This window comes from Corythoichthys intestinalis, chromosome 14 (assembly GCF_030265065.1).
Source record: "Corythoichthys intestinalis isolate RoL2023-P3 chromosome 14, ASM3026506v1, whole genome shotgun sequence".
Classification (NCBI taxonomy): Eukaryota; Metazoa; Chordata; class Actinopteri; order Syngnathiformes; family Syngnathidae; genus Corythoichthys; species Corythoichthys intestinalis.
Window position 1 is genome coordinate 41728120 of NC_080408.1, and position 16025 is coordinate 41744144.

At 41.6% G+C, this 16025-nt stretch overlaps 1 protein-coding gene across 1 annotated transcript in view; it reads left to right on the forward strand.

The window, feature by feature from the left end:
* The window catches only part of LOC130929907 (protein unc-13 homolog A-like), a 78352-nt gene extending 63016 nt beyond the window's left edge, over positions 1–15336 (forward strand). Inside the window, exons 38-42 of the mRNA XM_057857527.1 lie at positions 863–1010; positions 3686–3742; positions 3828–3914; positions 3995–4151; positions 6463–15336. Of these exons, the coding sequence (XP_057713510.1) occupies positions 863–1010; positions 3686–3742; positions 3828–3914; positions 3995–4151; positions 6463–6751 (738 nt within the window). The 3' untranslated portion in view covers positions 6752–15336. The remainder of the gene's footprint in view (positions 1–862; positions 1011–3685; positions 3743–3827; positions 3915–3994; positions 4152–6462) is intronic.
* The last annotated feature ends 689 nt before the right edge of the window (positions 15337–16025 follow it).

Below are 16025 nucleotides of genomic sequence, written 5' to 3' on the forward strand. Positions count from 1 at the left end.
TTTTTTTCTTTTAGTCGCTTAAACAGTACCTTATATTACGTCACAGTATCTTATTTTTTACTTTATTTTATTAATATGACATATAATACATGTTTTTGGATAGTTATTTTGAGATTTAGAGGTTATTTAAGGGTACTTTAAAGGGTTAATTCTGACTTACGCGGAAATTTTGGTTATGTCGCCAGCGTAGGAACAGAACTCATGCGTAGCCTGGGATTACCTGTAATTAGTGTTTTTTAATTTTTATATTTTTCATTTTAAAAAGTAAAAAAAAAAAAAAAAAAAAAAGGTTTTTGCTCATTTAAAAAAAATATATCTTTTTTATTATTTTAACTGAAAAGGGGAAAAAACTAAACATTTTTAAAAATTGTATTTATTTTTTATTTGTAAAGCAAAATACAGTATATATTTAGTTATTTTCCTTTAAAACACATACCGTATTTTCTGCACTATAATGTGCACCTAAAAGCCTTAAATTTTCTCAAAAGCTGACAGTGCGCCTTATATATGAATCAATATTGCGCAGCAACAGGTCTCATAGCAACCCTAGCCTCAACTGTAGTATCTGTTCTCTATTCTATGCACCTCATAATGTGGTGTATATATGCATATGTATATATGAAAAGTTTTAAAATAGGCCATTCATTGAAAGTGCGCCTTATAATGTGGTGCGCCTTTTAGTGTGGAAAATGCGGTACTTTAAATTTTTCAAAAAAAAACAAAAAAAACTTATACTTACGCTATATTCTTTGATTCATGCAACAAAATAAGAACTACATAAATGTTATTTCAATTTTGTTGTAGCGAACTACATGAAGCCGCTATTAATGATTTCCTTTTTCAAACTTTTTTCATCATGCAGCAATACTTCCATGCCGGCGGTGTGGGCCTGAAGAAAACTTTTTTGGAGAAGAGTCCAGACCTCGCGTCTCTGCGCTATGCCTTGTCTTTGTATACGCAAGCCACAGATAAACTCATCAGGAAGTTTGTCCTCTCCCAGCACGCTCAGGGTACAACATACACACGACTGCACATCAATCTGTGACATAAATAGATGTTCAAAGGGCACCGCCGCTTCGGTTGATGTAATTAATTAGGGTTATGGGATTAAAAATGATCAACTCCCGTGCAGTGTCGGACGTAATATAGTGAGTTATTAGCACTGCTGTTTTCTTTTTAAATCATTCACTGCCACTGAAAGCAATAGATATGAAATCCATTTGAACTGGGATGACTGGTATTTCACGATCAAGTTTCAGTAGCATTGTTGGCGATACACGTCCAATCCATTTAGACTGGGAGAGTTGGCAGCGATTGTGGCAACCATTGAGTTAATTGTGGCGGGCAAAACAAAGCTTCCCACATATAATATGCACTTTTTTTCCCATCCACACGCTTTGACCAATTCACACCGTTTTTACTTTTAAACGTTACTCACGCGGCGCAAGTTCACTTTTTAATAGCCCCATTCATTTCAAATGGCAAAAACATTTCAAATTTTTCAAATTCTACTTGCCCTACAGTTTTTTTGATTCAGATAATTCACACAAAAGTAGACAAATGTTATCAGCCAATTAAAAAAAAAAACTCTTACCCTTCTTCCAAAATCTAACAAAAAATTCTCCATACAAATGATTGAACGCCTCTAAGTCATAATACCGCCCAGCCGCGATGATACCATAGCGGCGCGGCACTCCGGTGGGACCCTGATAGAGCAGAGCCGCTCGCGACTGGGCCAGGGCGCACCCCCATACCCCAGTCATGCACCGCACGTTTGTGAATAGCCTGGTACCTAAATGACTTGCAGACAACCTGATTCTGGGTCAGAGTTTCATGCGTAGCAGAGCAGCTACCTCACTGCGATCTATTGCTGAGTGTACAGCCCGGGGCCCGAAGCGTTTACTTTGAAAAATTACAGTGTTCAAAGCAGGCCCGGTCGCTTGGATACCGCAGCTAGGAATAATGGAATAGGACCCCGGTTCTATTTTGTAGGTTTTCAAATAAATGGAGCATTAGGAAACCATTGCTCCATTAATTTTCAATGCCACATACTTGTACAACATCAACAAAAATGTCATTGTTTTGCATTTTGTGGCTTATTGTCAACTGAGAAAGCCATTCGGCTGACGACCGGCGGCTTGTAGCACACCTTTCTCGGTCCTCTTCGCGTGCCCGCTGAGAGCGCGCAATACTCGGCTTATGCTCGTGCAGGCCTCCACTCTCCTCTGCGGTTCTCCATATCGTCAAGACTTCCAGCCCCCTTTGCCCTCTTCGTGTGCCTGGCAATAGACCACTATCCTCGGGTTGGGCCCTGGCAGCCACGCGCTCCACTGACGTCGGCTGGTTGGTCCGGCGGTCATTCCCTTGCTTGTTCCCCGGCAACAAGCACTCCAGCCCGCAGCAGGGGAACGACGAGCCGAAACTTGCTCGCTGCCGGAGGCTGGCCTATCGGTGAAGGCTGTCACACTCGCTGCCGTGTGTAACATGAGTTAGGGTAGTTTTGTGCTATTTTTCGTTTTCAAATGGCGAAAACATTGGAAAAGCTGCTTGGCGGTCATTCTCCAGCGGCTTTCCCGGCAACAAGCGCTCCTGCCTGCAGCAGGGGAATGACGAGCTTTAACTTACTCGCTGCCGGGGGGTTGGCCGAACGGTGAAGACAATCAACCCCGCCACTGTATGACATGACCTGGGGTAGTTTTGTGTGATTTTTCGAAACACCGCTCGGTTCGGATTAGCATGTCGGCTAGCTGTCACGCCTCCTGTTTTATTTACGCGCTTTCCTCCGTCTCCGAAGCCTGGCAGGGAAATGAAAAAAGCCGGATTGACTCTGGTTGACTAAAATGCAAAAGGTGCAAGAAGTCGACAGTTTTGACCATGATGCTGTAATTTTGCCCTGTTGTACTGAATAAATGCATTTTTAATATTTCATATTACATTTAACACAAGACTGTTATATGTCATGGTCATACCATTAATTTAGCAATTGGGGAAAAAAATACTTGGATAAGAAGAATATCCTATAAAAATATTGGAGTAGAGAGATTGAAGCAATGACATTTTGCTGCTCTCTTCGTCGCACTTTCTTCATTCTGAATCTTCCCCCTCAATGGGCTGAATTCTAAATCAGATGAAATTGTGACCCTGCCGACCTTCCCCTCCAGCTGGGGACGCTAGAGCGCTAAAATGACAGGCGGGACTAAACGACAGATAAAAAGGCTAATTTCTCGTCATGTGCGCTTTGCCAAATTGTTGTATATAGTCGAATCGTCTCAAAATATGATTCTAATTCACATAATAATGCTACTTAAGATTTTTTTATGCTGTCACAGGCACTTTAAAGCCAACAGAATAATAGGATAAGGTCGTTATTCCCTAGTTTCAGTATTGTAAGTAGTAATATGCCAACGTTACTGTGTGGTCAGTGTAAGAACACTTCGCTTTTAAAGTACTGTAGATCTGGTTCCTCTATCACCGTTATTGGCATTCAATGAGTTATTATACTTTTAGTTGTATGGTGGGCCAATGTTGGCAAGCGTAGCCTCCAACTCACCCCGAACCTAAATGTTTGATAAGAAGCAGAAGCATGGTTGCATATATACATGCTGCGTGATGATAAGTAGTGTTACAACGTAATCACAACTTTATGACTTTGCTATCTGTCTGTCTTTCAATTATGTCCTCTCAGTCCATGGAGGCAAAGGGATCCGCTGCACGGCAAATGAAGACACGCCACCGGAGAAACGTAGGCAATCCTTCTCTTTTCTTTCATCGCAAAGCAGGTTCCACACTTTTTCTCCATTGGAAGCAACTTGGTCTGTGTCTTTCAGCATCGGGGGTGGATGCAGTTGGAGAAGTGGTCATGCACGTGGATATTCTACCTCAGCCAAACGGCGAGCACAAGATCAGCATCAAAGGTAAACGCCAACTTGTGTTTTGCGATTACAACGTGGTGAGAAATGTTCCTCCATGGGTGTGATCGATGCTCTTCCTCCAGTGGTGGCTGCTAACGATCTGAAATGGAGGGCGCAGGGTTTCCGGCCTTTTGTGGAGGTCTACATCATCGGCCCTCACCTTAGTGACAAAAAAAGGAAGTTTGCAACCAAATCCAAGAACAACAGCTGGTCTCCAAAATTCAATGAGAGCTTCCAGTAGTGAGTATCTGCATGGCTACTCCCCGTCAAAATTGTTTGGACGTCTATCGGCGTCACTGACAGCCAATGAGTTAATGGCTTGTACACTTTAATTGACAGCCAGCCTGTAACCTGAACTTTTAACAGCCAACTCTACATTGTCATTGTCTTTTGAGTCCCACATCAATCACCAGGCCTTGGCCAAGCCCCGCCTCTTAAAGTCACACACACTCAGACATTGAACTATGGAATGCGGGGGAGGTCACAAAAATAATGCTTGCACCTCTCACATGCTCTTTTCTTGTTTAAATATGTACAGTGGTACCTCGACATGAGATCTTTTTGACATCCGACGTAAAATCTGACTCACCATTTGTTTCTACATCCGACGACATGCTCGAAATACGGCGATTTATGACAGCGCCGCAGTTTATTTGTTTTCCCGCAAGACGGACGTACGGCAGATTTTCTTGTGAGAAAAATCAACATGGGTTCCAAGAATGTTAATGCAGGTGATGAAAAAAGGTGAGGCTTACCATTGAAATGAAGATGGAAATTATTTGACTTGTGCAACACAACATGCCTACTGTCCGCCGCAGCTCAACATGAAAAGTGAAAGTAAAAAGTCCTCTCTCACTCTGTCAAGTCAGCCACGCGGTGCGTTCAGGTACACCATAAAAACACATCCGCCACATTATTACACCCGATCCGTTAGATTATTACAGGTATTATTATATTATTATTCAGATTTTTATTCCTTCATTCATTCATTCATTCATTTATTTGTTTTGCTCTTATAGTTGCTATTTGCAATAGTAACAGGAGTATTTATTAAGGCTTTAGTGTAGGTTTTTGGGCTGTGGAACAAATTAATAGAATTATAATGTATTCTTATGGAAAAATCCTGCTCGACTTATGACCATTTCGACTTACAAACAAGGTCCTGGAACGAATTAACTTCATATGTAGAGGTACCACTGTATTTGTTAAGAATGTTACACTTATATAAGCTATCAAGCCAGTTGAAGTGCACAACAATAAATATCCACAGGGGATTCAGTTGGAGACCACAGGAGATGCACTCAAATACTTTATTGGGCTTACATGCAGGTTTGCATATGTGAACATTGTACACACATTTAGTATCTAGTAAATAACATATAGACATTTAGTCAACATTCACAGACCTCTTAATGTGTTTAGCTCATTAAACATTTAACCGCATCATCATTTTAACTAAAAACCGACTACAGTGAACATTTGCACGCTATCTCCCTTCAAACAACTACATTTACTGCTCATGTTCATTATTTTGATAGGATGCTAACAGTCATTGCTGATGATTACTAGCTAACAACTACGAAATTACAATTGTGAACGATTGAAAAAAACGGACACAAAAACATGTTTAACACAACTTTTCCTCCAACTCGGATTGTGAGAAATGCTCACAATATCATTGTAGGAGCCGACATATGAATCGGAAAATGCAGAACCGGAAATTAACGTTTCCAGTTACCAAAATAAAAGTGCTGCTCTAAGTAGAACGTAAGTGAATTAAACGGCTAAACATTAAGTGTAAAAAAAAAAAGATTCTTTGCACATTAAGAATTAAAGTCCACCTAAGGTGAGTGGCACTGTTAACTATTCCAATCCCATTATTAATATTTCCCCACCTCTTTGTAGTGTTGCGTGCAGACAATAATCGCGGTTGTTAGGGACGTTATTGCAACGCTAGAGGCGTCAATTGCAATAGTAGACAATCACTCGCGTGCACCCTGCGTGCATGCGCCCCTAGCAATTTGCTGCCCAGGTACACCGCCTAACCCGACTATTCCAGGAACCGCCACTGGTAATGACGATAACAATAACTTGGATTTATATAAAGCAGGGATATCCAAACTGTGGCCCACGGTAAATTTTGAATATAATTGAATATGGCCCACACAAGAAGCTTGAGCTCAGCCTCTATTGTGTTGTAGTTCTCAGTTTCAACACTAGCTGCTAAGACGGAGTAATTCCTCTTGTCTCACTGAAAATGATGAGGTGGCAAGGCCACCATAATTTTTTAATTCTAAAAAGTTTACCTGTGAAACAACATTTAAAACTGCCATATGATGATTCAACGTCTAAAGTCATCAATGACACTGAAAGAGGTAATGGCCAAAAATGCTAGCAGGCTAATGTGGCTAACTGACTCTTATTTATTTATGAAATCAGGTCAGATCGATTGCCACACCTTAAATCTGCATTTCAAATTGTGATTCTATAGTTGTAGATGACGTCCGTCTATCAAAATCACACATTGAAGGGATTTCTACCCGATTTTCAGCTCGCTGGGCACCGAGGTGGGTCCCGAGAGTTACGAGTTGCAAGTGTGCGTGAAGGACTACTGCTTCGCCCGAGAGGACCGCACGGTGGGCATGGCCGTGCTGCAGGTGAAGGACATCGCCAACAAGGGCAGCGTCACCTGCTGGCTGCCGCTGGGCCGCCGCGTGCACATGGACGAGACGGGCCTGACGGTTCTACGCATCCTGTCTCAACGCAACAACGACGATGTGGCCAAAGAGTTTGTCAAGCTCAAGTCGGACCAGCGCTCGGCCGAGGAGGGCCGCAGCTGAGGGGCCCGGCCGGGGGTACACAAAGCACACACGCCTGCAAACGCTCCGCTGTAAATACCTTCGCCTACATTTTTGCAACATTTGAGGGCAGAATATCTTTATACAACGTCAGATTTTGAGTCTTAGCTTCAGGTTAGCCACACGATACTCGCGTCTCACTTTTTCTAATGCTGACACTTCCTTGTGAAATAATGACCAGACACGTGGGACTAGCTGGAGGAAGACCACTTTTGCACTTTTGCCTCCTCCTGTATATTCAGGGGAGCGTCGCTATGCTACGTCTGTCTGTGTGGATGTGCGTCGTCCTTCCGCGCCTGCTCGTTTCGTGTCCTGTGGAGCTCAGCTTCGTAGCATACCAGGGATGTCCAAACCTATGGTTGTCTTAGCTGGTTAGCTGCCGTTAATGTTGATAGACATCCAATCCGTTTTGACTGGTAGGGGGTTGGACGGCAATCGTTCTATCCCAGTCAAAAAGGATCGGACGTCTATCGCAGTCAATGCAATGACATGAGTTAAAGAAAAGAATGTTGTTATTGAAAAGACTAAACTGTAATGCAGGGGTCTCAAACCGCTAGAAATAGAGCCTGGGACGCATCAAGATTCCCCAAAAAAGTAACTAAATTTGCCAGATTACTTTGGCTAACTACTTGGAGGTTAACCACCACCAAATGCTATTTTAGGCCACAAGAAATTTAAAGAAAACATGCATTTACATAGAGAAAAAAAATACTTATAGAAAAAAAAAATGCATTCGTTTTATTAGTTTTTTTTCTGTAAGCTCGGTGTTTTTTTTTTGTTTTTTTTTTTGCAAATTATGATTTTAAAGTTTGTGCAACGCAAAATTATTGCAAAGTAATACTTTTAACAACTTGAGGATATAGCTGGCACTATTGTTGTTTTTGGCAGCCCTTTTAATTTTCGTCTTCGTCTTTTGGACAATAAAACTAATTAGTGTTAGTCATATTTTAGTCATCTCAAAATGTGTTTATCTTCGTCTAGTTTTTGTTGACGAAAACTCAAGACTAATTTCGTCTAGTTTTCGTCGACGTTTACTAAAAATGTTTTCGTCTGTAAAATTTAATTTTACTGCCAAAAAAAAAAAAATATATATATATATATATATCATAGGGGGCCTATTTTCAAAAATTTGAAATTTAAATATTGCATGAAAACTAAAGCATACACGGGGAAAAAAACTGAACAGATTTGAAATCTGTGACCAAAAATTGAATTGAATCAGTTAAAAAATACTCGTGCAACTGGAAAAAAAATGCTGCCCACTATTATTCATTCTTCAAATTTATTGGGAAAAAAAAAGATTTGTTATTTTCTTTTGCTTTTTATTTAAAATAATTTATATTATATATTTTTTCACCTATAGCGTTTTAACACGTACGTGTGTATTATATTGTATTATTACTAATGTAATTATTTATACTTTTTTTTGTTTTTTTTAATAAAAGTATTTATATATTTAAAATAACTTTTATAATAATAAAAAAAAATCCATGGCAAAATGCCACACTATTAATAAATTTTGAGCTAAATGTTGAGCCGTGGGCCGAATTTCTCCCTTGGGCCTCAGGTTTGAGACCCCTGTAGTAAAGGGACGTATGACAAGCTACACTATAACAATGACGGTGACACTTTGGACATCCTTGTTATATTGTGACGAGGACCCCAAGACTGACCTGGGATCAGTGTCTGCCGTGTTTCCCGTGCCGTCGTTAACGTCCCGCATGTTGACCCCGCCTCCCTCCAACACTGTGATTGGCTTGCTGTAACCATGGCAATCCCTGCCCTCCCAATAGAAAGAGGGCCTCCGATGTTTGCCCGGTGTGAGCATGACGCATATTTCAACCACAATATTTGTTGTCACGTTTTGGGATTTGACTGATTTGCAGTCCATTGTGTGATGTCATACTCAGCGTGGAGCACATCGACTGTGCAGTGGTGCCTTGACTTACGAGTGAGAGTTTTTCAAGTTGCGAGAACTTTTTTTTTTAGCTCATGTATTTTGAAAAAATATATATTCGTGATTTTCAGCCAATCACTTCTCGTGGTTGCGTGAGTTATTTTGGACTCGCGTACTCGTTTTTTTTTCTACGGGGACTATTGACAAAGTGATCATTAAAGAAATGATAGCCAATTGAATTAAAGTATGAACGTAGCCTAGTACGTAGTTCGACTATATTGTTAGTATGTGATGTAATTGTAAGCTGTATTTGTAAGTTTTTCAGAAACTAATTCAACTGATAAAATAAAATAATTATGTTTCCTCAATTTAACCTTTATGGACTAACATAATTTTAAATCTCACAAAAATAAAAAAAAAATATCATTTTGGAATCAAACGGAGCAGTAGCAGTCAATAAAGGCTGTAGTTTTTTTTATTGCTAAAAAACAACAACTGGATGGATTATTAACTCATTGGCGTCTATTGACAGCGCTTGACATCCACTCCATTTGAAATAGGAGGTGAATTAACGTTAGTTCATTTCCCCCTCAACAGGAAGTGACCCAAAATACACAGGAAATGGCCTGAAATGCCCCCAAATAAACGCAGCGGCTGCCATTGACTGCTGTAGACGTCCAATCCCTTTAAATTCACAGCAGAAGGATGAAAACAGCCACATAATTGGATGTCTAGCATCATCAATGACACAGAAAGAGTTAACTCAAGCCCCTTTCACACACTCCGGAACACCGGGAATATCGCGGGATTTAACCGTGCTGCAGATTTATGTGAAAACAATTTCCCTGGTCGACTGACACATAGATTACGCGGACATTTCACAGGTCGTGTCTTAGTATCATGTCCAGAACTCGCCCGGGAAGCGGTGTGCGAGAAAGCAGGTGTTAAATTCCCGGGTCACAGCACAATGGCTGATGACGAAAATATCATAGCGAGCCGATCATCACTTTCTTTACTACTCTACTTTCGCTACTGCGGAGACAAGGTTGTACTTCAAGAACAACGGAGGGATGCGTTCAAGGGTTTATTAAATACATATTTGCCACTACCACAAAGATCTGCACCCGCGGGGGCTCCATCCGAGCCCGCACCAGAGGCTTCCGTGCGCACCGCTAGAGCCTCCCTATTCGGCGGAGCCTGAGGTGAGGGGAGACAACGAGCCTCTCCATGCCGCTGCACCATGTAGAAATCTGACCTTCTAGCCGGACCGTTGGAATCGCACCAGCCAAACCGCCGGAACAGCAGTAGTGCAGATCCAACAAGCCCCGGAAATCCGGCCAGAAGGCCAAACTCCACGTGTTCACCTTAGTCTTAACCCTTTGTACTGACTCCATTTTGAAAGGTTTAAAGAATGCTCACCGAAAACAAGTTGACAATTTATCAGGTCGACAGCAATCAAAACGGCAAGGCGAAACAGAAACACTCAGGCGGAGGGAGGCAAGGTCACCCTATCATACGTCAACAAAAGGCTCCCGAGAAAAAATGACAACGCTTAGTTAAACATTCAGTCTTTTGAAGGCTCTCGCAGGGCGGGCCGTGAGCAGGAAGAAGGGGTGTGTTTGGGATTATTGTCTGTGGATTGGACAGGAGATTACAGGAGTTACTGTTGTCCGAGCAACGAGGGTTGTGGATTTTGTCACCTCAGCGTCAAAGGGGCTCTTGGAGTCTTGTCAGTCGTGTTATCAGTTGGATATTGGGCTTTCTCCGGTGCTCAGAGCATCCCGCCATTGGTTCTGGACTGTCCGGGAGAACTGATTGCGAGAGTTGGTGCGTCAATCTTGCCCATGACGTACACGTTGGGCTTCCGTGCAAAGAAGGCGTCGTGTATCATTTATGCCCTATATTCTGCTTGTTTTCCTTAAACTATGGTATAACTGCTATTTATTTTATATTGGGTGTGTTAGAGTAATACAAACAGTTAGACGGTGCCTACGAGAAAATGTACTCTCCTTCACCCACAAATAAAAATACACGTGATTGCTGGCTGAAAACAATTACACAATGCGTCTGTGACAGTAGAACCGAGGAAGAGAGTCCATCGCCCATCTTTGGAAAGGTGTGGTTTATTTTGTTCTCGATGTTAGTGTCCGCTACTGTGGAAACAAGGTTGTACTACAAAGCAGAAAACAACGGAGGGAAGCGTTCAATGGTTTATTAAATAGAAAAATACACGCGATTGCTGGCTGAAAAGGGGGGGAAAAAAAACATAATGGGTCCGTGACAGTAGGTCGACGGGGAACAATAAATTACTAACCTAAGCGGTAGGCAGAGAGCCAATAAGACAGCCAAAAAAAGCCAGCGGGGTTCTTCCTTCCACCCTTCTCTTGGATCGCCTGGGCTTAAATACAGTCTTGATGAGCTTGAATTGGCTGCAGAACAAAACACGATTTGACCAACACTGTGACAGCCGATACCGACCAAAAATGACGTAATGTCCGGGTTATAAAATCGCGCGAGCAGCCCTCCCCGCACCAGTGGGCAACACGAGACAAGTGTGTGAAAGTGTCCAACCCACGTCATTCTCAGGACATCTCTACATGCGTGAAAGCAATGATGCGAGTAAATCCTGCGTCACCTTACACGGGAATTTCCCTGGATATGTGTGTGAAAAGGGCTTTGTTGTCTGCCATTGACAACAATAGACATCCAAATTTTATTTAGTGGAAGGTGAAGTGTCAAAGTAATGGACCTTTTTTTTTTGGTAACACATTACATCATGTTTTTAGAATTTTTTTCCCCTCATTGGAATCTTTTGAAAAGAACCTTTTGCATTACGAATGGGGTCATGGAACGAATTCAACTCATACGTCAAGGTAACACGGTACTTCCAAAAGGGCTACGAGAATCCCCCTTCCCTCCCCCTACACTGTCATACAAACACACCAAGTTTGTATGCGCGCAAAAATAGGTTCTGAGATTGCGAGCAATACGAACGCGCTGTCAATCAAAGCCGCATTAGAACCCAGCGCAATATCAAACCCCATCCCGTCATTTCCTTTCACTCGGGTATGTTTTGTAGGAAGAATGTGTTTGTGTCCTTAAACAACTACTTGCCTTGAGAAGGACCCGATTTGCACGCACCGGAGCTCTTACGCCATTTTATTTAAAACGAGAAGCCATCGAAGTCACCGCCAAGCATTTATGATCTAATCATTAATGTTCACATAAAAAAACAGAAAAAAAAAAGGTGGCAAACATCCACCGCCGTTCTTTGTGTGCTCCCATTAATGATGTCATTGACTGTGCACAAACGACTAGCTTGTCACATGTTCTCTACTCAATACTGGGATAAAATGCTAATTATCTGCAAGACAATTGTCTTTATGCCTTTACCTTCTGCAAACGGGTTTCCCAAACTTGATACTTCAAAACTTTTATTTTTCAATGTTATTTTTATGTCTGTCATTCTCTGTGTGCACTCATAGCTGAGAACGAGGCACTCTAATGCAACCACGCAAACCCAAACCACCAGTCCAGGATAAGTCATTCCTCCTCTCCTTGGAACTCCTGACTGTTTGTCACTCTTGACTAGGGGTGTGACAAAATATCGAAATGGTGATACAGTGGGGCAAATAAGTATTTAGTCAACCACCAATTGTGCAAGTTCTCCTACTTGAAAAGATGAGAGGCCTGTAATTGTCAACATGGGTAAACCTCAACCATGAGAGACAGAATGTGGAGAGAAAAAAAAACAGAAAATCACATTGTTTGATTTTTAAAGAATTTATTTCCAAATTACAGTGGAAAATAAGTATTTGGTCACCTACAAACAGGCAAGATTTCTGGCTGTCAAATAGGTCTAACTTCTTCTAAAGAGGTTTAACGAGGCTCCACTCGTTACCTGTATTAATGGCACCAGTTTTAACTCATTATCGGTATAAAAGACACCTGTCCACAAGCTCAGTCAGTCACACTCCAAACTCCACTATGGCCAAGACCAAAGAGCTGTCGAAGGCAACCAGAGACAAAATTAGAGACTTGCACCAGGCTGGGAAGACTGAATCTGCAATAGGTAAAACGCTTGGTGTAAAGAAATCAACTGTGGGAGCAATTATTAGAAAATGAAAGACATTTAAGACCACTGATAATCCCCCACGATCTGGGGCTCCATGCAAGATCTCACCCCGTGGTGTCAAAATGATAACAAGAACGATGAGCAAAAATCCCAGAACCAAATGGGGGGACCTAGTGAATGACCTACAGAGAGCTGGGACCACAGTAACAAAGTCTACTATCAGTAACACAATGCGCCACCAGGGACTCAAATCCTGCACTGCCAGACGTGTCCCCTTGCTGAAGCCAGTACACGTCCAGGCCCGTCTGCAGTTCACTAGAGAGCATTTGGATGATCCCGAAGAGGACTGGGAGAATGTGTTATGGTCAGATGAAACCAAAATAGAACTTTTTGATGCAACACAGGTTCTCGTGTTTTGGAGGAGAAAGAATACTGAATTGCAACACCATACCCACTGTGAAGCATGGGGGTGGAAACACCATGCTTTACGGCTGTTTTTCTGTAAAGGGACCAGGACGACTGATCTGTGTAAAGGAAAGAATGAATGGGGCCATGTATCGAGAGACTTTGAGTGAAAATCTCCTTCCGTCAGCAAGGGCATTATAGATGAGACGTGGCTAGGTCTTTCAGCATGACAATGATCCCAAAAACACCGCCAGGGCAACAAAGGAATGGCTTCGTAAGAAGCATTTCAAGGTCCTGGAGTGGCCTAGCAAGTCTCCAGATCTCAACCCCATAGAAAATCTGTGGAAGGAGTTGAAAGTCCGTGTTGCCAAACGACAGCCCCAAAACATCACTGTTCTAGAGGAGATCTGCATGGAGGAATGGGCCAAAATGCCAGCAACAGTGTGTGAAGAGTTACAGAAAACGTTTGGCCTCCGTTATTGCCAACAAAGGGTACATAACAAAGTATTGAGATGAACTTTTGGTATTGACCAAATACTTATTTTCCACCATGATTTGCAAATAAATTCTTTAAAATCAAACAATGTGATTTTCTGTTTTTTTCCCCACATTCTGTCTCTCATGGTTGAGGTTTACCCATGTTGACAATTACAGGCCTCTCTAATATTTTCAAGTGGGAGAACTTGCACAATTAGTGGTTGACTAAATAGTTATTTGCCTCACTGTATACCCTGATACTTTGTATCCCAAAAGGTTATCGATATGCACCTGCCTCGAATCGAGATATCGTTTTAAGAAGGTGTCAATGTTTAAAAAAAAAAAAAAAAAAAAAAAAAAAGGAAAACCAAGTTGCTACCAAATTCTTCCACCATAATAGTGTCTCAGTTCACTCTAAGGCTGCTATTGATGGTGTTTGACGCCCGATCCATTTAGACAGGGAACGTTCGTTCATTCAAAACCAGAGCATTCAGTCATTCTGTCCGATTTTCAGGGCATTTACAGGCCACTTGCTGTTCATTTAAGGGCATTTACAGCTCATTTTCTGTTCAGTTTGAGTCACTGCCTATTCATTATGGTGATTCCTGCTCTGTAACTCAAAATAAACAGGAAGTGACCCATAAAATACCCCAAAATCAACAGATAGTAACTGAAAATCAACAGTTAAATGACCTTAAATGGCCCAAAATGACCTCATTGCCTGGCATTGGCTGCCACTGACGGCCATAGACGTTCAATCCGTTTGAAGTGGGAGGGATGGCAGCGAATGAACGAATGTTCATTCGCTGCCACCCTCCCAGTTCAAATGGATTGGACGTCTACGAGTGATAAACTCATTCCAATTCACAGCAGAAGCTTCTTTTTCTGTTTATTAGTTGTTTATTAGTTTATTAGAATATCCTAGAATGATTTCCTGACCAATGTATCGATAATCGTTGTATCGCCATATCGTCTGATCATCGTTATCGTATCGTGAGGTACCAAGAGGTTCCCGTTCCTACTCTTGAGAATTTTAAAAACAACCCCCCCCCCACGCTAAGTTTGGGAAACCCCGAACCCTAACCATAATCACTGTCCAATTTCAAGGGAGCACACACGCCGTGACTTTTCGTCCTAATGTGTTGCCATGGATGCCAGGGCTTTAAAATCATCTCAAAGCATCACATTAAGTTGCAATTTGTACATTAAAAAACAAATTCTAAAGAAAAAAATCAAGAGCTGGATCAGCCGCTTCACGCCATCTCCTATAAACCAGCCAGCAATTTCTGCTGAAGCACAAAAGGCCATGTCAGATGACACACATGCATGCGTGCACGCAGACATGACCACCTCCCCTGTGAATAGAAAACACAAAATGCATGACGGGAGTTTAACGTGCCAGTACGTGTCTCATTGTTTGGACATTTTCCCCTTATCCATTTGTTTTGTGTTTTTTTTTCCTTTCCTGAAAAAAAAAAAACTGTAAAATTTACAGCGCAGCAACAATTCGACCACGTGTTTGTTTTCATACGGGCTTGTGAATATGTCATCTGTAACCAATAGGAATGTAGTGTGAACACAGAATTCGCATGAGAGGATTATTTTCTACAGAGGATGTTTCTAATTGCTTTCCTATCATAATCAATTGTTCCGGAATTGGAATGCAGCCTGACTGATCTGCTTCCTATTAAAAGGACATTTATGTCACGATAACAGCGTTTTGTGCGGCTGTCTGTGTCTTTTTCTCATTCTGATTGCAATATTGAAAGCAATCTTACAATCTGTGAATGTAAAGCAAAGCCTACGCAGGGATGCGGGTGGATGATCCATCATGCGGACAGCGGAGACAAGGAAGCTGCAAAAAAATGCTGAAGAAAAAAATGCGCCCAGCAAAATATTGTTAGCAAAGTTTCACGGCTCCACTGGTGTGTTTCACAGCCAGTCTGAAACCACATTAGCGCGAAATGACAAACCAGGTCGCTACAATTATGAAGAAGGAAAAAAAAAATCCACTTTACGTTAACTTCTTAGCCGATAGCTGACTGCGTCCTGTTGGAATCATAGTAAATAATAGCATCACAGCTTCATTGTAGTGGGCTGTCTGTACAGTGGTATGAAAAAATATCTGAACCGTTTGGAATTTCTCACATTTCTGCATAAAATCACCATCAAATGTGATGTGATCTTTGTCAAAATCACACAGATGTAAAAACAGTGTCTGCTTTAACTAAAACTACCCAAATATTTATAGGTTTTCATATTTTAATGAGGATAGTATGCATTCAATGACAGAAGGGGGAAAAATAAGTACGTGAACCCTCTGCCTAAAGAGACTTGGAGAGCAATTGAAACCAATTTTTACCAAACAACTTAAAGTGCATATGACAGGATTTAAAAAAAAG